Here is a 25,060-nt window from a genome sequence, read left to right as displayed (position 1 = left end):
TTTTATACTGCGAATGCATTTTAACACGTTACAACAAAACTAGACGACTTCAAATCTCAGTGAATCCAGCGAAATTTCTGTTCCCTTTATACATTAAACACAAACCAAAACACATTGCTTTTGATAAGCTAACTAGTTTTATTCATTAATCGCTAATTATCCAACAACTGTGCATGGGTCACTTGTTCTGCCTAATGTGGTCTCTAAGTGGACAGGGGTCTTGTCCACTAATTGATAGCTGCCCCTGCAAGATGAGGTCCTGTGGTGACAAAATAGATTGGATCAAACACTGGATGGCTATTGCCAAATTTAAAAAAATCAAACAGATAAAAATGTCATAAACGTTATATTTGGCTGCCAGTTTTAAAAACTCAAACAAATAATGTCTATTTTAAGTGAATTCGTATCAGAAGAAGTAGTAAACCAGTATTTGCTAAGTCTTAGCAAAGTTCTTGAACATGTTAGCACAGACTCCGAACATGATGTGGGTAATAAAAACATATTTACCACTGAAGTAACTTACCCAGACACTATACTTAAGTAACGTAGACTTCATACATGATGGAGGGGGGGGGTCATGAAAACGTATCTGTCACTTACCAGGTCTCCGTGGACGGGGACATGACCTCGATGCCTGTGATGCTGAAGGTGTTGGTGCCCGAGGACCCCAGGAGACCTCCCAGAAACCCCACGTCCTTCTCGTACCTGACGTCAACGGAAGTGACGGTACCTACGTCACTGCGGTACACGATATTGGTGGAAATCTCCGATAGCGCGTTGATTTTTTTGTTCCTTGCAGAACACAAGACAAAAACTTTAACAACTAATTAATGAAATAAAGCTAGGTTTATTGTAAGGCGTGTTTTATTTAATCTACATGGTTTAAAATGGTGTCTTGATTAGTAAATGAATAACACTGGATTTTCATAATCGTTTTATAACGTAACATCAATTCTTTTAAAAAAAAAACAACTCTGATTGATGTGAGGAGAAAATGGCTTTCGTCTTTACAAAGTGGTGTATTCGTCTCTGCTCAATTTGTTAAAAGGACTTGATTAATTTCTTATATTAAAACTATGGCTCCATAGCCGAGTAGACCATTTGATGATTGCGCATTGAAAATCCGAGCCCAACGACTGGGCAGTTAGAAACAGATGTTGCCCATGGATCAGACTCCTCTCTACTCCCCTGACTGACTCCAAGGGACAAACTTTACCTGTACAACATGGTATTAGCAGTCTTGCAGGAACTGCCGAAAGGAAACCAGAGTTGGTAATCCTATCGCCTCAGGGGCTCTACTCCTGTTTGATTTCTGAGTTTTCTCTCCTAGATGCGATTGTGTACGCAGCCTACGAGCCTCATCTACCCTAAAGTTCGAAGTCCGGGCTTTAGAGTTATCTGTTGATAGTTGTCAAACAAAAGCTGAGGGTCACCTGGTATTGATGGGGATGAAGTCTGTGCTGCCGCCACTACCGTTGAGAGAGACGTAGATGAGTCCAGTGGTTTCTGGGGCATCTGGACTGGCGAAAACTTTGACATGGTACGGCACACCTGTCTCACAAACAATCAGGGAAATAGATTAGACCACAAGACATATAACTCGATAACAAATTTTAAAATCCTAGAGGTAAATCACTGGACATAAATATCGTGGACTAAAATCTTAGTTGCTTCCTCTTGACTAGACACCCACTTAATGAGTGACTTTCGATGCAACAAGGGACATTATAAATAAATGAAACACAATAAAATAAGAGGAGTGAAATAAAGGGCATTAACTTAGCAAGATACTTTGATTCTATATGAATCGTAAACCCGTGTGCTTGCTAATTCGCTGTCTAAAATATTTTTGTGTCTGATTTAATACAGTGGAGCTACCAAAATACAAAAAATACCAACCGCAGAACGGCGCTGTGTGGTGAGTGTCTATGTAAAGGTCACCCCTTGCAGGGTAAAGGTCAGCATCAATGCCAAGGACGCTGCAGCCTTGACCAGCAGAACATTGGAAACATTCCCCGTTCTCAAATTTTTCCTGGAGAATATTTTGTGGCACGTACACACGTTAGAAATAGTACGAAAACAGCATCATTAAAACTGAATACAAAAACGTGACAGCTAAACATTTGAAACATGTTTACACAAATAGACGAGTACAAAATCAATCGTGTAGGTAGTGGGTGAGTCTTCAGAGAGTATTTTGCAATGCAGCTTGACATATAGACAACCACTCGCTCCTCCCCCCCCCCCGCCCCAACGGATAAAACACTGGTGAGCAGTATTCCCCCACCCTCCTCATAAAACAAGATTAAGCAGTTTACCCCCAATCCCCATGAAATAAAAGTAAGAAGTAACACCCATTCTACCTTCTCCACCCTCCCCCCAAAATAAAAGCGGCCCGTTCGACCCCAGCACCCACCTCCCCATTCAAGAAAAGTGACCACATCATCCCACCACCTTTTCACCTATAAAACAAGGTCACCAGATCATCCCCCCACCTCTACCCCCACCATAAAACAAAGTAGACCAGTTAACCCCCCCCCCAGCTCTAACCACATAAAACAAAGTAGACCATTTAACCCCCCCCCCCCCACCTCTACCCCCATTAAACAAAGTAGACCATTTAACCCCTTACCACCTTTACCCCCATAAAACAAAGTAAACCATTAACCCCCCCCCAGCTCTACCCCCATAAAACAAAGGTGATCAGTTCACCCCCCCAGCTCTACCCCCATAAAACAAAGGTGATCAGTTCACCCCGCCCCTACCTCTACCCCCATAAAACAAAGGTGATCAGTTCACCCCCCCAGCTCTACCCCCATAAAACAAAGGTGATCAGTTCACCCCGCCCCTACCTCTACCCCCATAAAACAAGGATTATCAGTTCACCCCCCTCCTCTACCCCCATAAAACAAAGTAGACCAGTTAACCCCTCCCCCACCTCTCCCCCCATAAAACAAAGGTGAGCTCACCAAACTGTCACACGGGTACGCGGTGAAGTTGCACGTGCTGTCGAAAGACTCGAGGTAGATGTCGTGAGCTCTGCCGTGGCTGCAGGAGAGAGAACCTTCCAGACTTCCGTTAACTGCAGGGGATCATAGGCTTACAATGTACTCAACCGCTAGACTCAAGTCCTACGTGTCTTAGCATTTTAATGTAGTTATAATATAAACACATTTAAATACACAATCACGATTGTACTTTGGATTATATTTGGAATGGCAATTTGCCATTCTTTATTATAAAAAAGACTGACAACCAATGTTGAATTTTGATGTCAAAATGATTTTATAATATATGGTACAATAAGCTTGGAAATACTATTTTTTTTGTTTTGACGTAACCATGGCAACCAAAAATATTTTTCTTTTTGAAAACCATTTTTAAAAATCTTATTAAGCATACATTATATGGGTAAAGTTTCAGTGGATTTGCTTGAATATTAACAAAAAAGTGTATGATCTGTAGCTCCCAGCCTTAAAAACATGATTTATAAACATTAAAAAGTTGAAGTTAGACGTATTGTATTATGTATAAATCATTGTCAACAAATAAAAAAAAGTATTCCTGTAGTAAATCTGTATCAGTCTACATTAAAGTGATGATGAAAATTGCAAAACTAAAGCCTACAATCAAGAAATCAAGGCAAGCTAACGAGATAAATTACCTGTCTAAATGCAAAATAATTAAATTTAGACTTACACAACAGTAAAGTTTAATGCAGAACCGTGCATTGTTTTATTGAGAAACTTTCAGTTCAAACTTACTGTACAGGGGGTGGTTCACACTTACAGTACAGGGTGGTTCACACTTACTGTACAGGGGGTGGTTCACACTTACTGTACAGGGGGTGGTTCACACTTACTGTACAGGGGGTGGTTCACACTTACCGCGTAGGGGGTGGTTCACACTTACTGTACAGGGGGTGGTTCACACTTACTGTACAGGGGGTGGTTCACACTTACTGTACAGGGGGTGGTTCACACTTACCGCGTAGGGGGTGGTTCACACTTACTGTACAGGGGGTGGTTCACACTTACTGTACAGGGGGTGGTTCACACTTACCGTATAGGGGTGGTTCACACTTACCATGTCGGGGTGGTTCAAACTTAACTGTACAGGGGGTGGTTCACACTTACCGTGTCGGGGTGGTTCACACTTACCGTGTAGAGGGTGGTTCACACTTACCGTGTAGAGGGTGGTTCACACTTACTGTACAGGGGGTGGTTCACACTTACCGTATAGGGGTGGTTCACACTTACCGTGTCGGGGTTGTTCACACTTACCGTATAGGGGGTGGTTCACACTTACCGTGTCGGGGTTGTTCACACTTACTGTACAGGGGGTGGTTCACACTTACAGTACAGGGTGGTTCACACTTACTGTACAGGGGGTGGTTCACACTTACTGTACAGGGGGTGGTTCACACTTACTGTACAGGGGTGGTTCACACTTACCATGTCGGGGTTGTTCACACTTACTGTACAGGGGGTGGTTCACACTTACAGTACAGGGGGTGGTTCACACTTACTGTACAGGGGGTGGTTCACACTTACTGTACAGGGGTGGTTCACACTTACCGTATAGGTGTGGTTAACACTTACCGTATAGGGGTGGTTCACACTTACCGTATAGGGGTGGTTCACACTTACCATGTCGGGGCGGTTCACACTTACCATGTCGGGGTGGTTCACACTTAACATTTCGGGGTGGTTCACTCTTGCTGTACAGGCGGCTGTTGACACTTACCGTGTAGGGGGTGGTTCACACTTACCCTGTAGGGGGTGGTTCGCACTTACCGTATAGGAGTGGTTCACACTTACCATGTCGGGGTGGTTCAAACTTACTGTACGGGGGGTGGTTCACACTTACCGTGTCGGGGTGGTTCACACTTACCGTGTCGGGGTGGTTCACACTTACCGTATAGGGGGTGGTTCACACTTACTGTACAGGGGGTGGTTCACACTTACTGTACAGGGGGTGGTTTACACTTACCGTGTCGGGGTGGTTCACACTTACCGTGTCGGGGTGGTTCACACTTAATGTACAGGGGGTGGTTCACACTTAATGTACAGGGGGTGGTTCACACTTACTGTACAGGGGGTGGTTCACACTTACTGTACAGGGGGTGGTTCACACTTACTGTACAGGGGGTGGTTCACACTTACTGTACAGGGGGTGGTTCACACTTACTGTACAGGGGGTGGTTCGCACTTACTGTACAGGGGGTGGTTCACACTTACTGTACAGGGGGTGGTTTACACTTACCGTGTCGGGGTGGTTCACACTTACCGTGTCGGGGTGGTTCACACTTAATGTACAGGGGGTGGTTCACACTTAATGTACAGGGGGTGGTTCACACTTACTGTACAGGGGGTGGTTCACACTTACTGTACAGGGGGTGGTTCACACTTACTGTACAGGGGGTGGTTCACACTTACTGTACAGGGGGTGGTTCACACTTACTGTACAGGGGGTGGTTCACACTTACTGTACAGGGGGTGGTTCACACTTACCGTATAGGGGTGGTTCACACTTACCATGTCGGGGTGGTTCAAACTTACTGTACGGGGGGTGGTTCACACTTACCGTGTCGGGGTGGTTCACACTTACCGTGTCGGGGTGGTTCACACTTACCGTATAGGGGGTGGTTCACACTTACTGTACAGGGGGTGGTTCACACTTACTGTACAGGGGGTGGTTTACACTTACCGTGTCGGGGTTGTTCACACTTACCGTGTCGGGGTGGTTCACACTTAATGTACAGGGGGTGGTTCACACTTAATGTACAGGGGGTGGTTCACACTTAATGTACAGGGGGTGGTTCACACTTACTGTACAGGGGGTGGTTCACACTTACTGTACAGGGGGTGGTTCACACTTACTGTACAGGGGGTGGTTCACACTTACTGTACAGGGGGTGGTTCACACTTACCGTGTAGAGGGTGGTTCACACTTACCGTGTAGAGGGTGGTTCACACTTACTGTACAGGGGGCGGTTCACACTTACCGTGTCGGGGTGGTTCACACTTACCGTGTAGAGGGTGGTTCACACTTACCGTGTAGAGGGTGGTTCACACTTACCGTGTTGAGGGTGGTTCACACTTACTGTACAGGGGGTGGTTCACACTTACCGTATAGGGGTGGTTCACACTTACCGTATAGGTGTGGTTAACACTTACCGTATAGGGGTGGTTCACACTTACCATGTCGGGGTGGTTCAAACTTACTGTACGGGGGGTGGTTCACACTTACCGTGTCGGGGTGGTTCACACTAACCGTGTCGGGGTGGTTCACACTTACCGTATTGGGGGTGGTTCACACTTACTGTACAGGGGGTGGTTCACACTTACTGTACAGGGGTTGGTTCACACTAACTGTACAGGGGTGGTTCACACTTACCGTATAGGTGTGGTTCACACTTACCGTATAGGGGGGGGGGGTTCACACTTACCGTATAGGGGTGGTTCACACTTACCATGTCGGGGCGGTTCACACTTACCATGTCGGGGTGGTTCACAATTAACATTTCGGGGTGGTTCACTCTTACTGTACAGGCGGCTGTTGACACTTACCGTGTAGGGGGTGGTTCACACTTACCCTGTAGGGGGTGGTTCACACTTACCGTGTAGGCGGTGTTTCACATTTACCGTAGGCGGTGGTTCACACTTACCGTGTAAGGGGTGGTTCACACTTACCGTGTAGAGGGTGGTTCACACTTACTGTACAGGGGGCGGTTCACACTTACCGTGTCGGGGTGGTTCACACTTACCGTGTAGAGGGTGGTTCACACTTACCGTGTAGAGGGTGGTTCACACTTACCGTGTTGAGGGTGGTTCACACTTACTGTACAGGGGGTGGTTCACACTTACCGTATAGGGGTGGTTCACACTTACCGTGTCGGGGTTGTTCACACTTACCGTATAGGGGGTGGTTCACACTTACTGTACAGGGGGTGGTTCACACTTACTGTACAGGGGGTGGTTCACACTTACTGTACAGGGGTGGTTCACACTTACCGTATAGGTGTGGTTAACACTTACCGTATAGGTGTGGTTAACACTTACCGTATAGGGGTGGTTCACACTTACCATGTCGGGGTGGTTCAAACTTACTGTACGGGGGGTGGTTCACACTTACCGTGTCGGGGTGGTTCACACTTACCGTGTCGGGGTGGTTCACACTTACCGTATAGGGGGTGGTTCACACTTACTGTACAGGGGGTGGTTCACACTTACTGTACAGGGGTTGGTTCACACTAACTGTACAGGGGTGGTTCACACTTACCGTATAGGTGTGGTTCACACTTACCGTATAGGGGGGGGGGGGTTCACACTTACCGTATAGGGGTGGTTCACACTTACCATGTCGGGGCGGTTCACACTTACCATGTCGGGGTGGTTCACAATTAACATTTCGGGGTGGTTCACTCTTACTGTACAGGCGGCTGTTGACACTTACCGTGTAGGGGGTGGTTCACACTTACCCTGTAGGGGGTGGTTCACACTTACCGTGTAGGCGGTGTTTCACATTTACCGTAGGCGGTGGTTCACACTTACCGTGTAAGGGGTGGTTCACACTTACCGTATAGGGGGTGGTTCACACTTACTGTACAGGGGGTGGTTCACACTTACTGTACAGGGGGTGGTTCACACTTACTGTACAGGGGTGGTTCACACTTACCGTATAGGGGGTGGTTCACACTTACCGTGTAGGCGGTGTTTCACATTTACCGTAGGCGGTGGTTCACACTTACTGTGTAGGGGGTGGTTCACACTTACTGTGTAGTATGCTGCTGAGAGCGTCAGTACATCCGGGCTGTTTCTCGCCACCGTTGACGTAAAAGTCGACGTCACCACTCTCCTGCATCAGGCCGAACCCTTCGATCAGGCTGAACTTTGACCCGTCCGTGTGGATGACGTCGACAAAGATGGCGTCGTCACTGTCAAGCCTAACCGGAAGTGTGTAGTTGAGGAAGTTTGGCTCAGCAGGATCCATTCCTTTAGAAAAATAAGAAAGTAATAAGACACAAGAATCAAATGTATTGACATAAAATCAGAGGCGTAGCGAGAGGGGGCAGGGGTGCGGACCGCACAGGGTGACACCATTTAGGGGGTGACACCAAGGCAAAAAATAGCAAAATATATAGAGAAAAACTTGAGGAAGGGTGGGTGCAAATCGAAAGTTCGAGGGGGAGGGGGTGCAAATAGAAAATTTGAAAGTTTGTCCCCGGGAAGGGTCGCTACGCCTCTGGGGGGTGATACCATTAAGTGCCGCACCGGGTGACACCCGACCTCGCTACGCCACTGCATAAAATTACTATCCTTATGAAATCATTTGCAGATACATTTCTTAAGCGTTTTTAAATGAAAAGATCGTGAGAACAGTGTAAGAAACGTAGTGGGATTTATGTGATCACACATACAACCACGTAATGTTGCCAATAGGCAGATAGTAAAGCTGGCATTATGGGCTTTCTTCGTGCTTCACAACACACTAAAACCTAATCCCCTTACACAGTACACATCAACATTTACACAACCCACTAAAACATCATCCCCATACACAACAACATTCACACAGCACACTAAAACCTAATCCCCATACACAGTACACATCAACATTTACACAGCACACTAAAACCTAATCCCTATACACAGTACACATCAACATGCACACAGCACAACCTGCTCACAATTTACACAATACACTTAAACCTACTCACTATTTATATATCACACTAGAAAATACCATTTACATAACACTCTTTGACTTTTTCATCATTTACACAAAACATTAAAAACCACTCACGATTTACACAACACTCTAAAACTACACACCATTTACATAACTCACAAAAACCTACTCACCATTTACATAACACTAAAACTTATACACCATTTACACACCACACTATAAAAACTACACACAATTTACATAACACACTAAAACTTATACACCATTACATAACACACTAAAATCTACTCACCATTGACAAAGCGCACTAGAATTTTCTCACTATTTACATAACACACTAAAATCTACTCACCATTGACAAAGCGCACTAGAACCTTCTCACCATTTACATAACACACTAGAACCTTCTCACTATTTACATAACACACTCACCACTGATTCTCCCAAGGCGGTTAGGTCCCAGCATGTGCCCAACAAACCCAGAAAGATGAGCACCGAGTGAGTGACCAATGAAGTGGACTTTAGACAGGTCGTAGCCCATGTCTTCCATCATGTCCAATATCAGTTTGATTTCAGCGGCCACAACTCTAATGTTAGCAGTGGCTTGGAAATAATCAGGCAGAGTTGCGCCCTTGCTCCAGTCGACAGCTATTACATTGAAATCGCCCTTAGAGAAAAGAAAAACCAATCACATTTCATTTCTTGTTACCTAAAGCTGGCCTCATCCTCAGCTGCTAAATCTGACCATATTTCTATTTCTATCCTTCAATGGGCTGCAACTACTGGAAGTTTGGATAGAAAAGCTCAGAGTGAACGAGGTTAGCGAGGGAAGTGACTGGTCGAGTGACAGCGGGTGTTTAGTGAGCTGGAGAAAGGTGATGTGTAGGGTTGAATGTGAATGGCAGTTGGTGGTCACGGGTGGTTGTGAAGAGGGCTAGTTCAATAAAATGAGATTGAACGGACTTTTTGTACCCTAACGGTTAGGGCCTAACCTCAGTGGCGTAGCGAGGTCGGGTATCACCCTGTGCGGCACTTAATGGTGTCACCCCCCCCCCCCACCCAGAGGCGTAGCGACCCTTCCCGAAGACAAATTTTCAATTCGATTTGCACCCCCTTCCCCCCGTCAAACTTTCGATTTGCACACACTCCCTCAACCTTTCGATTTGCACCCCCCCCCCCCCTCAAACTTTTATATTTGCGCCCCCCCCCCCCCTCAAACTTTCGATTTGCACCTCTTAAAAGACTATTTGACACTCCAATTAATCACTTAATAAGGTGGAATTATCATTTTTCTCTATATATTTTGCTATTTTTTTGCCTTGGTGTCACCCACCTAAATGGTGTCACCCGGTGCGATCCGCACCCCCCCCCCTCGCTACGCCACTGCCTAACCTCAACTATTTATGGTGGAGTATCATAATACCTGTATCTTACGGAGCCCCTTACGGCCTAAAAGCGTGCGTGTACATGTGTGTGTGAATGATTAAAGGGAATGTAAACGTTGAAACCAATGACCTTGATCAAGAGTTTATCTCTCATCTGGAAGATCCACGCCGTCTTCTCAAAGGACGAGGAGAACCCGTGCACGATAAACTTGGTGGGCCTGTCCGTGTCGAAGTTTGAGCCGTTGAAGGTCGTGTTGTCAGCATAGTCTAGCACGTCAGCCTGCTCAGGGTTCTGGCGGGTGAACATCCAGATCCTGACCCCCAGCTCCTGGGGGGACTTGGGCAGCACGCCGTTGGTGTTGTTGAAGGGGAAGCTGTTGTTGAAGCAGCCGATCACTTCGTAGCAGACTTGGGTTTCATTGTAGGCGTAGGTGGTGCCTAGGCATAGAGCTAGGGGGGGGGGGGTAGATAGATTGGCATACTTAGAAAATAGTCACATAATCTATTAATATAAATCTCTACGTGGGGACCATGCGAGACACCACCACGTAACGACTTAGACGTTCCTACCACGCTCTCTAGGCATATTGCTACCACCCCCCTCCAGTCTGGTGAGCTGTGGTTTACGCCGAATGTTTACAATCGTAGAGCCGGATCGAATTAGTGACGACTATTAGGGAGGGTAGTGTCGAATTCACAAATTATGAATTATTGAAAAGTAGAAAATAAAACAACTAAATAGCGGCGTAGTACCGGGTCGGCTTGTAGAATATAGTCACATAAATATAAACTATGCATGCAATAGCACACGAGTATTTAAAACGATATAGTATAATATAGTCACCCACATATGAAAGCAAATAAATAGCGAAATAAAAAAAGGAAGAAAAAAAAACCTGAGGTTTCGACCAACTGTATTTATAACAAGAAGAAATCTTTAAAATCAATTATGTGCGACAGTTTCACAGATATCATAGTTAAGTAAACAATAACAAGTTAGAGTTTGCGTGTTTTTAAAAACTGCTTCTATAGACAACAAATGTTAGCCCTTTCAAAATTGGCGGCTCATTGAGTAGATGAAGTAGAGTTAATCTGAAGAAACAGTACAGTCAGCACAATGCCCAATCGCTTAAATTTCCCTGCCTCTGCACATTATTTTGAAATTATTTTTTAAAAATTCTGCATTAATTTTGAATATATTTTTTAAATAATTTATATTCTAATATACAATAGCGTCATATCCTGGCTACTAGACGAATCTTACCTGTAAGAGCTAAGCTTATTAAAACCCGCCCCATTGTTTAGCTCTGTATCTTAAGGGCTCTAATGGAAAGAAACGAGATAAAAATGTGCTACACACTTACTACACACTCAACCTATTGTGTTGGTTCTCATGAAATCAATACGTTTCACAAAGTGTACCGTGTCGCTTTTTTTTATTTTATTCGGTGAATCACGATAATAGATAAGATTTGATAGATTGTAGAACTGTTGTCATTTTGTCTTCATCGTACTTTGCTATTTATTGTACTTTATAGTAATGTTACATAAATATTTTGTGGTTTTAATTTGGTCGTACTTTCTGCTTATTTTACTAGCATCCTACTTGATGATCATTGTAGCTTAAAGTTCTTTTAGCATCCTACTTGATGATCATTGTAGCTTTAAGTTCTTTATTGTTATTTCATAGCTGTCACTTAATCTTTGTAATTGTGATGCTGTTATTTTACAATCATCGTTCTTTGTGTTGAACGTTCTAGTGTGTGGTTATATGGAATTATTGACACAGTTTTGTATTATAAAATTGTGTACTTTGATTTTAGCGAGGAAACTTGTTACATTAACCCATTGTTATCTAATCACAGAACTCAGCAATTAAAATCCCATTCTATAATTAGATGTCTGTACACGCTGATCTCAGTGTAAAAAGTTCAATCGCTACACAAGGCTTTTGAAGAGATCAGTAGCACCACTAAACAGGCCTAAGGCTAATAATTGAAAGAAATCAGCCCGTTTGAGGCCATGTCGCAGTACTTTAAACGTCCTCTACATTAATAACTTTCTTAAAACATTGTCATTTAAGCCCAACAGTAAAGTCTGCTAACACAAGTACAGCACATTTAATGATGGTTTATAGATACTTGGTGAATATTTGATGCTATAATTTGACTCAGCTTAAAAGGATCTATGTAAATAGATATCAACATATCGCTAGAAGGGGCTCAATCTTGTATATTATGTGAAAGCATTTTCACACCAGAACTTTAACTATTGGATGAACGCCCCCCACCACAACATATATGCTATAGACCAGGGGTCTCCAAACTACGGCCCGCGGGCCGGATGCGGCCCGCGAGGTCCCCTTATCCGGCCCGCGGAGATCTTTTTGTTCATGGAAAAAAAATGTTTGTTAGAAATGGCTGAGGAGCTTTGCCAAGAAAATTCAAAACAATTTGAAAATGTTTTGGTGTTTATACCATTGCCCTCCATGTTGCTGACATGAATGAAAACATTGTGACTCAAATAGTGAAAACTGCTAACAAGACCTCCAGCTGCAGTTTCAGTAGCGGTTTTCTGACTAGGATTCAAAGGCAGAAGTGAGACTGTTTCAAACCCCATTTGAAGCAAATGGAACCGGTTGCCAAGATGAACTGCAGATGGAGGTCATTGAATAGCAAGCAAATGACCTCCTTAGAGACAAGTTCAAAAAATGGCGGGTGGGTTTTTGTGTTTGCCCAAGGAGAACATACTTGGACCTCGAGTGTGTAGTTGGCCCGCGACAACGTTTCTTTCAGACTTTTTCTCCAGGGTAGGGGGGTGCATTTAAAATGTGTATATATTTCTATATAAATTATATTTCGTTGGGGGGGGGGGGTGTACGGGGGATACCGTTACCCCAAAGAGATGGATGGAAGAAACTCTGGCCCCCGAACTGATATTTGATAGTTAATGCGGCCCTCGGGCTGAAAAGTTTGGAGACCCCTGCTATAGACATTTAACTGCTGGATTAAGCCCCTTACCACAACATATATAATATAGACATGTAACTACTGGATAACCCCCCCCCCCCCCCCGTCACTCACACCACAACATATAGGGCCTACATTACAGACATTAAACTATTGGACAAAGGTCGCAAACGAAACCAAGCGAAAATGCAATTGCCATAAAAACAGAAAATCTATAAATCCACGCGTATTGATTTTACCAAATTCGATTTTAATAGTTAATTAGAATCTTATTAATTCCTAATCCATATCGACTTAGGAAAATTTAGCTGAAGGTGCGATTTCAGCACCACAGAAACATATTGACTAGATTTTCTGTAAATAAATGTTGCGGGTTTTGTTTTAGAAAATTATATATGTATAAATTTCGTTTTAGATCGTACATTTGATTTAATTAGAAGAAAACCTGATTCAGCAACCTACAGGAAAGGGAGGAGCGTATCCAATCATGTTGAGCTCAGCGGATAATAAATTAATGTCTTTCGTCACGCTAGACTTCACATGCTAGTCAGACACTGCAGGAACCTGTGGTCCCAGAAGGTGAGACGATCTACCTGTCATGGCAGGCGGCAGTGGATGAGTTCTTGAGCTGACTCGCTGCAGGTCGGCAGTTTTTGTGTTTTTCTTCTGAGTTAAATTTCGCGTTGTTTTAAGTATAGATTTCATACCGTGGGTTAACTGCTATTTAAGCTGGAAAGATTGTGGTTTAACTACTATTTTAGCAAGGAAGACTGTGGTTTAACTGCTATTTTAGCAAGGAAGATTGTGGTTTAACTGCTATTTTAGCAAGGAAGATTGTGGTTTAACTGCTATTTTAGCAAGGAAGATTGTGGTTTAACTGCTATTTTAGCAAGGAAGATTGTGGTTTAACTACTATTTTAGCAAGGAAGATTGTGGTTTAACTACTATTTTAGCAAGGAAGATTGTGGTTTAACTGCTATTTTAGCAAGGAAGATTGTGGTTTAACTGCTATTTTAGCAAGGAAGTTTGTGGTTTAACTGCTATTTTAGCAAGGAAGATTGTGGTTTAACTGCTATTTTAGCAAGGAAGATTGTGGTTTAACTGCTATTTTAGCAAGGAAGATTGTGGTTTAACTGCTATTTTAGCCGGAAAAGTTGTGGTTTAACTGCCATTTTTAACTCGGGCAAATAAAAAATCGTGTATAGAGTTATTTGTTAAGAAGGTGATATTTTTTTCTGTTTTTGTTAAATATCAGGTTTAAAAGTATAAAAATAGAGAATACGGCAATGCAGTTGACATTAATATAATTCTGTAGGCATTAATACATTCATCATGACAATAATGCAATAGTCATGTCACTAATACATCTTTCATGTCACTAATACAGCTGTCATGTCACTAATACATCTGTCATGTCACTAATACATCTGTCATGTCAATAATACGTGTCATGTCACTAATACAGTTGTCATGTCACTAATACAACCATCATGTCACTAATACAGCTGTCATGTCACTAATACGTGTCATGTCACTGATACAGGTGTAATGTCACCAATACAGCTGTCATGTCACTAACACAGCTGTCATGTCACAAATAAGTTGTCATGTAACTAATACAGTTGTCATGTCACTAAAATTGCCCTGACACCGAGACTGTCACTACTATGTGACAGCTAAAACTATTATACCCAGGCTGTGAGACATGGACAGGGGCCGAGAGATGTTGTGGGCGGTGGTTCTTGTCTTGTCAATGTTGACCAACATTGACCACTCGGCTGGGGACGGGGGAGCGGTGGTGGACACGACCCCACAGAGTTCGACAAGTGACCCAGGGAACACGGACACTGCTACAAAATTGGGGTGAGTTGATTAGTTGGTAGCGGTGTATGGTTTGTTAGTTGGTAGCGTTTTATGGTTTGTTTGTTGGTAGCCTTTTATGGTTTGTTAGTTTGTAGCGTTTTATTGACTGAAAGTTTGTATAATCTTATTGACGGCTAGTCTGTATCGTTTTATTGACGGATAGTTTGTATCATTTTATTGACGGATAGTTTGTAGAGTTTTATGGCTTGTTAATTTGTAGAGTTTAACTGATGACAACAGATCTACAAAATTAAGATGAAGTTTATAGTTTATAGAACTATAAACTATAGAATCAGCTCACGGGAAATGAAAAAAAGAAGAATGTACTAAAGTGTTTTAAAAGAGAGAATTATGATTAGAGCTCGTTTTTGTAGATTATTTTTAAAATAAATTATGGAATATTTAAATTTTAGGTAAGGTATTTTGATACATGTTCCGACTGACATAATTTTGCTCTCTTTATTTGGAAATGCTTGCTAAGTGTCTTGCAACCAATCAATTTGGACTAGTGTTTCGAACAATTATTTGTCACGTAATCATTCCCAATCAGTATTACATTATCATGATCCTATTTGATTAGTTTACGACATAAAGCTAGTGTATGCTGTAAGTGATATGCTGTAAAGCTAAAATGTTCATAGGTAGTATGTACTGCAATTGGTATGCCCTGAAGTTTGAATGTCCAAAAGCTAGTATATAGTACAATTATTGTATGTCCTGAAGTCTGAATGTCCTAAAGCTTGTGTGTCCTCACTCCTCCAGCTAGTATGTCCTGTTGTCTGTGTTTATGTCCTGTTTTCTGTGTCCCACAGGTACGACGGTAGCTCGAGTACGGCCCCACCCCAGTCCTCTATCAACAAGTTTTACGTTTGGACAAAACACCCAGAAAAATACAACTCCACAGGAAAACGTTTGAAAAACCATACCTTTCTGGTACGTACATGACACATTTTGTTTTCATTTTCTATCTGGAACATTTTGTTTTTGTAATTTTCTAAAAGATTTAGCTTAGCTTTTGTCGAAGCTATTTTTTAATTATATTCTTTAAACAAAAATTTAAAAATGTTTACTTGTTACTTTCTACCTTCACCATTATAGCTACCTCGCACTTTTGTCATTTACGGAATAAATAGTATTTTACATTTTTTTTGTGCTGTTAAATTAGAAACGAAAGTAGAATAATAACGTGTTGTTTAATTATTGCAATTTTTCTGGTAAATTACTAGCCTAAAATAGGCTTTCGTTGAAATTTTAAAAATGATATTTGTAAAATTGTTGTTCAACATAGTTTAAAAAGCGTTACGGATGCACTAGGATGACTTTGATCAGAAGTAAGACCGTAAGAGAATCAACACCCAACCACTAAGATGACTTTAACGTCTGTTTCCCTAAGGTCATCAGCGGCAAGAGGGCCAACACCCAATCACTAAGATGACTTTACTAAGATGACTTTAATGTTTCTCTCAGGTTATCAGCGGCAAGAGGGCCAACACCCAACCACTAAGATGACTTTACTAAGATGACTTTAATGTTTCCCTCAGGTTATCAGCGGCAAGAGGGCCAACACCCAACCACTAAGATGACTTTACTAAGATGACTTTAATGTTTCCCTCAGGTTATCAGCGGCAAGAGGGCCAACACCCAACCACTAAGATGACTTTACTAAGATGACTTTAATGTTTCCCTCAGGTTATCAGCGGCAAGAGGGCCAACACCCAACCACTAAGATGACTTTACTAAGATGACTTTAATGTTTCCCTCAGGTCATCAGCGGCAAGAGGGCCTACACCCAATCACTAAGATGACTTTACTAAGATGACTTTAATGTTTCCCCCAGGTTATCAGCGGCAAGAGGGCCAACACCCAATGCTCGCTCGAGTGCTTGAAGCTCACCCCCTGCCTCTCGTACAACTTCGACCAAACAGCTGGGACGTGTGAGCTCAACAACGCCACCCACCTGACATACCCCGGGGATTTTGTCGACTCAACCACACAAGAGTACCACACCAGGGAGGCGTACTCCATCGACAAGGTGAGTGATTCCGCCTCGTCTTCTATCAGCCAACTCAGCTGTGAGGGGTACCTGGCATGACCATACGGCGTCATTAGCCAACTCAGCCGTGTTGGTTACTGGCATGGTTGTATGACATCACCGAGTCCATGCAGCTAATGGGTACCTGGCATGGTTGTATGACATCACCGAGCCCACCCAGCTAATGGGTACCTGGCATGGTTGTATGACATCACAGAGCCCACGCAGCTCATGGGTACCTGGCATGGTTGTATGACATCACCGAGCCCACCCAGCCCATGGGTACCTGGCATGGTTGTATGACATCACCGAGTCCATGCAGCTAATGGGTACCTGGCATGGTTGTATGACATCACCAAGCCCACCCAGCTCATGGGTACCTGGCATGGTTGTATGACATCACCGAGCCCACCCAGCTCATGGGTACCTGGCATGGTTGTATGACATCCCCGAGCCCACCCAGCTCATGGGTACCTGGCATGGTTGTATGACATCACCGAGCCCACCCAGCTTATGGGTACCTGGCATGGTTGTATGACATCACCGAGCCCACCCAGCTCATGGGTACCTGGCATGGTTGTATGACATCACCGAGCCCACCCAGCCCATGGGTACCTGGCATGGTTGTATGACATCACCGAGCCCACCCAGCTCATGGGTACCTGGCATGGTTGTATGACATCACCGAGCCCACCCAGCTAATGGGTACCTGGCATGGTTGTATGACATCACCGAGCCCACCCAGCTCATGGGTACCTGGCATGGTTGTATGACATCACCGAGCCTACCCAGCCCATGGGTACCTGGCATGGTTGTATGACATCACCGAGCCCACCCAGCTAATGGGTACCTGGCATGACTACGGGAGTAAGGATCTTCTAATTGTTTAATCCGGTATAACATTCTCTTCACATACCACATAATTATTAACACATAAACTCTACTTCACCAGCACTATTGACAACGTGCTAGAACACGTATAACTCTGATAAAATTGTATCGATTTTTGACCCCATGTTAATCATCATTTTCGAAAAAATATTTATTTCATTCTCTTTGCCTTTTTAGTTCTATTTTAAAAGAAAATAAGTAAATACCGTATGAGTTTTTAAGATATTTATTTTGTATTCTAACATGAATGAAAACTGTACAAAAATAAATGACCCAACAGATAAAAAATATTAACAATCTCAAAAAGCCAGATATGGATCTTAATTAATGTATAATCAGTGTCAAATGTAGATTTATCTGGACTGATACAATACTACCACAACCACTAGCTTTAAGGTACGTATGGGATGCTAAATATACTTTAAAGTTATCTTTTGTTTCATCATGAAGCAATGGTTTAGCGCGTGTAAATGTATTCTATCGTATCTTGAACGAGAAACAAAACGCCGAATCAACACAAAAGTTGTCGGTCCTGTAATAAACAATCTAAAACGACAAAACTGACAAATGGTTATTTCGAAACAAACCTAAAAACTCCGATAAAAAAACTGATCAGAATCCGTACGGCACAAGGTTGTTAATTTTAAATAAAATCGTCTGGTCGCCTGAAATAAAAACAGGAAGTTATTAATACAAGACAAAATAATTTCTAGCTTTCGGCTGACCAAATAAAACCTGTTTCAAATTAAAAAACAATATTTATACAACGTCCACACAAGACGAGGTCTCAATGACCTGTCAAGACCTCGGATGGGTAACTAGGACCTGAATTCAATGACCTCTTAAATACCTTCGATGATCCACTATGACTGACTTTTAATGGTCTGCCATTATGACCCACTTTTAATGGCTGTCAAACCTCGGATGTGCACATAGGTCTTTTTTGAATAAAGTGTCGAGAACTTTGATAAATAAATTTGGCCCACTTTCAATAAAATGTCGAGACCTTTGATAATTAAATTTGGCCCACTTTCAATAAAGTGTCGAGCCCTGGGATAATGAAATTTGGCCCACTTTCAATAAAGTGTCGAGACCTTGGATAATTAAATTTGGCCCACTTTCAATAAAGTGTTGAGACCTTGGGTAATTAAATTTGGCCCACTTTCAATAAAGTGTCGAGCCCTGGGATAATTAAATTTGGCCCACTTTCAATAAAGTGTCGAGCCCTTGGATAATTAAATTTGGCCCACTTTCAATAAAGTGTTGAGACCTTGGGTAATTAAATTTGGCCCACTTTGTCTCGTATGGACAAACATGACCTACTTTCAAAAACCTACAATGACCTACTTTTAGTTTTTTCCTGGTTAGTTAGACTCATCCTGAACCTTCCAGAATGGGACAAATGAACCTCATTGTGGCCCACGATCTGTAAGATCTTGTTGGCCACCGTGGCGTAGCGCTCGATGTCGTGGCCCTGCATGTCCAGCTCGATGACATGGAAGATGTCCTCGTCCTCCTCCCAGTCCACACCGAAAAAGTACGGGTGGTTCTGTTGATAGGAGAATAGTGCAGACACGTTAATCATGTGGTCACTACACGTAAACATTAGGGCAGACACGTTAATCATGTGGTCACTACACGTAAACATTAGGGCAGACACGTTAATCACGAGGAAACTACAAGTAAACATTAGGGCAGACACGTTAATCATGTTGTCACTAAACATTAGTGTTGTGGCGTAAATCATGAGGTCACTACATGTAAACATTAGGGCAGACACGTTAATCATGTTGTCACTAAACATTAGTGTTGTGGCGTAAATCATGAGGTCACTACACGTAAACATTAGGGCAGACACGTTAATCATGTGGTCACTACACGTAAACAAGAAGGGCAGACACGTTAATCATGAGGTCACTACACGTAAACATTAGGGCTGTGACGTAAATCATGAGGTCACTACACGTAAACATTAGGGCAGACACGTTAATCACGAGGTCACTACATGTAAACATTAGGGCAGACACGTTAATCATGTGGTCACTACACGTAAACAAGAAGGGCAGACACGTTAATCATGTGCTCACTACACGTAAACAAGAAGGGCAGACGCGTTAATCATGTGGTCACTACACGTAAACAAGAAGGGCAGACACGTTAATCATGTGCTCACTACACGTAAACAAGAAGGGCAGACACGTTACTCATGTGGTCACTACACGTAAACAGTGCTGTGACGTAAATCATATGATCTACACGTGTGCCACCTCTGTAGTCAGGTGACCACGTCATGCGTGTAAAATGTGATCCCCCCTCAGTAGACAGATGACGTCATGCGTGTACATTGTAGTGCCACCTCTGTATACAGGTGACGTTATGCATGTAAATTGTGGTGTCACCTCTGTATACAGGTGACGTAATGCGTGTAAATTGTGATGCCACCTCTGTAGACATGTGACCTGGTTTACCTTAATGTCCGAAACCTCATTATCTGACCCCAGCCGCCTCTTGGGGTCTTTGATCAGCAGCTTCTGGCAGAAATCTTTGGTGTCTGGGTCGTCAAACAGCCACTCTGGGTATTTCTCTTTCAGCTTGGTCACCGACTGGTACCTGGGGTTTACAGGGAAATATTGTTACCATGGTAACCGACTAGTTCCTGGGGTTTACAGGGAAATATTGTTACCATGGTAACCGACTGGTACCTGGGGTTTAGAGGGAAATATTGTTGCCATGGTAACCGACTGGTACCTGGGGTTTAGAGGGAAATATTGTTACCATGGTAACCGACTGGTACCTGGGGTTTACAGGGAAATATTGTTACCATGGTAACCGACTGGTACCTTGGGTTTACAGGGAAATATTGTTACCATGGTAACCGACTAGTTCCTGGGGTTTACAGGGAAATATTGTTACCATGGTAACCGACTGGTACCTGGGGTTTAGAGGGAAATATTGTTGCCATGGTAACCGACTGGTACCTGGGGTTTAGAGGGAAATATTGGTGTCGCCGAATGATACCTGAAGTTTACAGGGACATATTGTTACCATGGTAACCGACTGGTACCTGGGGTTTACAGGGAAATATAGTTACCATGGTAACCGACTGGTACCTGGGATTGACAGGGAAATAAATTGGCACCTTGATAACTGTTACCTGAAGTTCAAATGGAAATATTGTTATCTAGGTCATAGACCTAAGATTTAAAACCATCAACCTACCCTTGCGTCAACTTGTCCGTCTGAAATGGCCGGTAGCCAGTCGTGAAGCGGTACAGCACAATCCCCACGCTCCACCAATCAATGCTGAAGCTGCAGGGCCTGTCGAGGTAGATCTCCGGGGCCCGTGTGCACGGCTTGCCGCAGTCCGTCAGCAGCTCACCCTGGGGGTCCTCTATGGTCCTGCACAGCCCAAAGTCACAGAGCTTCAGGTGGGCTGGTGTCAGAGAAATCGTGGGGATTAAGAAATGATTGTTTCGCTACATTAAAGTTTTTTTAATGAACTTTTTTTCAAAGATAACGATTTAATTAAAATACTTGGAGTGAAAATAAAAAGCGGAAATATATAACGCGTCTGTCACCATCGTTTTGATTTTTTTCTACGCGGGATGTGGAACATATGTAAACCTTAGTCTGTACTGCGTTGCATTCAGTTTTATAATTGTAAACTAAAATTTAAAATATTACTCCATCTGTTGTGGCGCCCCAGGGATGTCAGCCCGAGCGGCTACCCCGCCCTCACCCCTTAGCTACGCCGGAACAACCAACCCCACTTCACATAACCAACCTCACCTCACACAACCAACCTCACCTCACACAACAAAGCCTCACACAACCTATCCCACACACAACCAACCCCACCTCACACAACCAATCTCACCTCACACAACCAACCTCACCTCACACAACCAACCTCACCTCACACAACAACACTAGCTCTAAACATGACTCACCTTTGTTGGTGAGTACACAGTTTGGCAAGTAAACGTCCCTGTGCACGATCTTCAGTGAGTGGAGATAAAACAAAGCTCCTGACAGCTCTTTGATATACACCCTGGGGTTTTAAACAGACAAAGTTGAAATACTTTAGCATTATACATTCCCAGTTCGTTGGGGGAGGGGAGGGGGGAGTGAGAAATTTCCGATATAAGGTGCTAGACGACTTCCCAATTTTGGGAGAACTACATTTGACTTGTTTTGGCGTGGTATGACATTTGACATGTTTGCTAATATCGTACTGACGTATTTTCTAGTATCGTACTTGACATATTTGCTAGTATCGTACTGACATGTTTGCTAGTATCGTACTTGACATGTTTACAAGTATCGTACTTTCCCAGTTTTGGTGGTATGACGTGTTTTGGTTCCAACAGCTCTTCCAGAGATCCTCCCTCACAGAGTTCCATAACAAAATACATGTTGATATCAACCCGGAAGTGAGAATGAAAATTTATCAGGAACCTGACGAGGAACGCAAAATCGTTAAAAATACTCATATATATATATATATATATATATATATATATATATATATATATATATATATATATATATATATATATATATATATATATATATATATATATATATATACACACACATTTGCGTAAGTAAAACAAATACACCTTATACTCTCACAAGTATACCGCCAAATCCTACTGATGAAGTTTTTGTTAGCACGTTATGCAGTTTTCAGTGCTTACATTATACTACCCAACTTTGCTACTACAACTTTCACTCATTTGACCTGGGGTATGCAATTATCTTGATTCCAGTGATCAATTTTATTCGTATTCGAAAACTATTGCACGTGTGTTGGAGATGGAATCATCGCTCTACTTCTCCAACACCAATTCTTCTAGCCGCCTGTTTCCCTACCTACAGCCACCTGTTTCCCTACCTGCAGCCACCTGTTTCCCTACCTGCTGCCACCTGTTTCCCTACCTACAGCCACCTGTTTCCCTACCTGCAGCCACCTGTTTCCCTACCTGCAGCCACCTGTTTCCCTACCTACAGCCACCTGTTTCCCTACCTGCAGCCACCTGTTTCCCTACCTACAGCAACCTGTTTCCCTACCTACAGCCACCTGTTTCCATACCTGCAGCCACCTGTTTCCCTACCTACAGCAACCTGTTTCCCTACCTACAGCCACCTGTTTCCCTACCTGCAGCCACCTGTTTCCCTACCTACAGCCACCTGTTTCCCTACCTGCAGCCACCTGTTTCCCTACCTGCAGTCACCAGTTTCACTACCTGCATCCACCTGTTTTACTACCTCCACCTGTTTCCCTACCTGCAGCCACCTGTTTCCCTACCTAACTGCACCTGTATGCTACCTACAGCCACCTGTTTCCCTACCTACAGCCACCTGTTTCCCTACCTGCAGCCACCTGTTTCCCTACCTGCAGTTGCCGCACAGCTTGAGTACACTGAGTTCCCGCACGACCATCTGTTTGGTCTGACGGAAGTTGGGGATGAACTTGACAGCGAACACCTCGCTGGTCGGCTTGAAGACGGCGCGGAACACCACGCCCGTGGCGCCGCTCCCCACGATTTCCTTGAACGTGAAGAAGTCCTGAGCCTCCAGACGATTGGTGGACACCCCCTGGGGCGTGAGCCCGTAGGTGGAGGCAGACAACTCCTCTGTCATCTGGGTCAAACACCAATACATAGCATTACGGTTTTGTTGATCAGGCTTTATCAAACACCAATATATAGCATTACGGTTTTGTTGATCAGGCTTTATCAAACACCAATACATAGCATTACGGTTTTGTTGATCAGGCTTTATCAAACACCAATACATAGCATTACGGTTTTGTTGATCAGGCTTTATCAAACACCAATACATAGCATTACGGTTTTGTTGATCAGGCTTTTTCAAACACCAATACATAGCATTACGGTTTTGTTGATCAGGCTTTATCAAACACCAATACATAGCATTACGGTTTTGTTGATCAGGCTTTATCAAACACCAATACATAGCATTACGGTTTTGTTGATCAGGTTTTATCTTTCTTGTTTGTTTTCCAGTAATAAACATCTTGGCAGAGAATGTGGTGGTAGCGAATATAGTAACCACACCATCCCTTCATATACCGAGGTCAAGAAACATATGAACTCTACTTCTTCTGTCCAATGGATCTCTAGTTCTAAAAAGGAATCGTTACTACTTATATCAGGAGAACATGATTACTACTAGAGATGTTGTTGGCAATGTAACAGTACCCCAAAAAATGTCCCCAAACATTGTTGTACTAGCTTACATCTGCCTGCGGGTTCCTTCGCTACAGCCTGCCGTTTCCCTACTAACAATAATCCTAACAAAAACAATATGGTACCTTGTATTGTCTTTTAGGCGCGTCTAAAGAAAACATAAATCTTATGAAAAGTACCTCCATCTGTAGTTTTATGTTCATGGCATTTTTCGTCTTCCCAGCTTTGACCTCCATCTCGTTGGCGACGCCGTACATACTGTTTCTTCTATTCTTCATCTGGTTACCCTCTGAGATCTTACCGAAACAGCCTTTAAAGCACGGCATTCTCAACCAACTGCTTCCCACTTCAGTGATGCAAGATCTCAGTGGAAAACCTTCACACCAAAATCACGGTCGCTTTTCAGAGTTATTGGATGTCAAACACGCTACCCTTATACACAAAGATCAGCCTAGCACAAACTAACAGATCTAGTTACGTAGACTGTAGACTTACAAATCCGGAATTGAAATATTTTAAGTCTAATCAAGGTTCATTAAATTCAACTGGAAGTTCGTAAGACCTTATATAAAAATAGTTAACAATAACAAACACATCTCAGTTTAGAATATAAACTGGTTCCCTTCAGTAAACCAACATTAAAAGCTGGAAAAAATCCACAATATTTGGCATTTCTTTGATAGATATTGATAGCTTTGCCAAAAAGATTTATTTCCGGTATATTTCACAAAGCGTTCAGAGAACTTTCTATTCGGGTTGTCCCGATTGGCGCTAGTAAAGTGCGCTTTCCTTGCTGTGAAAAAAACAAAACTGACGCGAAGTTTAAAACTACTATTAACTGGTTTTCGACCAATTTGAGGGCAAATTATAGCTAGCTTTAGATCAAGTGATTTGGTTGGAATTAAATAGGTTAGACCTGGCCTTTGGCTTTTGGTTTAGGGTTAGGTTACTGTTTAAAATGTTTGCTAAATACGCTTAGATCTATTTTAAACAACGAAAAAATGTCGTTCC

The 25,060-nt window shown here is 43.0% G+C and overlaps 3 protein-coding genes across 3 annotated transcripts in view; 1 reads left to right on the top strand and 2 right to left on the bottom strand.

The window, feature by feature from the left end:
* Nucleotides 1-118: 118 nt before the first annotated feature.
* LOC131947225 (inactive pancreatic lipase-related protein 1-like) lies at nt 119-11,459 on the bottom strand. Its single transcript, XM_059308372.1, has 9 exons — nt 11,344-11,459; nt 10,210-10,529; nt 9,127-9,361; nt 7,779-7,997; nt 2,970-3,082; nt 1,900-2,032; nt 1,434-1,551; nt 601-792; nt 119-259 (listed from the first exon to the last, which is right to left on the bottom strand). The coding sequence occupies exons 1-9, from the start codon at nt 11,375-11,377 to the stop codon at nt 157-159; spliced, it is 1,467 nt and encodes a 488-aa protein (XP_059164355.1). The 5' UTR covers nt 11,378-11,459; the 3' UTR covers nt 119-156.
* A 2,139-nt stretch (nt 11,460-13,598) lies between these two features.
* The window catches only part of LOC131947255 (SCO-spondin), a 39,116-nt gene continuing 27,654 nt past the window's right edge, over nt 13,599-25,060 (top strand). Inside the window, exons 1-4 of the mRNA XM_059308401.1 lie at nt 13,599-13,690; nt 14,744-14,911; nt 15,724-15,844; nt 16,749-16,943. Of these exons, the coding sequence (XP_059164384.1) occupies nt 14,754-14,911; nt 15,724-15,844; nt 16,749-16,943 (474 nt within the window). The 5' untranslated portion in view covers nt 13,599-13,690; nt 14,744-14,753. The remainder of the gene's footprint in view (nt 13,691-14,743; nt 14,912-15,723; nt 15,845-16,748; nt 16,944-25,060) is intronic.
* Nucleotides 18,114-24,732, bottom strand: LOC131947254 (protein kinase C-like 2). The gene is made up of 8 exons (XM_059308400.1): nt 24,229-24,732; nt 23,233-23,480; nt 22,164-22,292; nt 21,785-21,885; nt 21,054-21,267; nt 20,303-20,444; nt 19,182-19,383; nt 18,114-18,499 (listed from the first exon to the last, which is right to left on the bottom strand). The coding sequence occupies exons 1-8, from the start codon at nt 24,373-24,375 to the stop codon at nt 18,447-18,449; spliced, it is 1,236 nt and encodes a 411-aa protein (XP_059164383.1). The 5' UTR covers nt 24,376-24,732; the 3' UTR covers nt 18,114-18,446.

The sequence above is a fragment of the Physella acuta genome, unplaced genomic scaffold (genome assembly GCF_028476545.2).
Source record: "Physella acuta isolate Inbredline_101_S28 unplaced genomic scaffold, ASM2847654v3 ptg000590l, whole genome shotgun sequence".
Taxonomy (NCBI): Eukaryota; Metazoa; Mollusca; class Gastropoda; family Physidae; genus Physella; species Physella acuta.
Note: the sequence above shows the minus strand (reverse complement) of the source record. Positions and strands in the feature narration are given on the sequence as shown.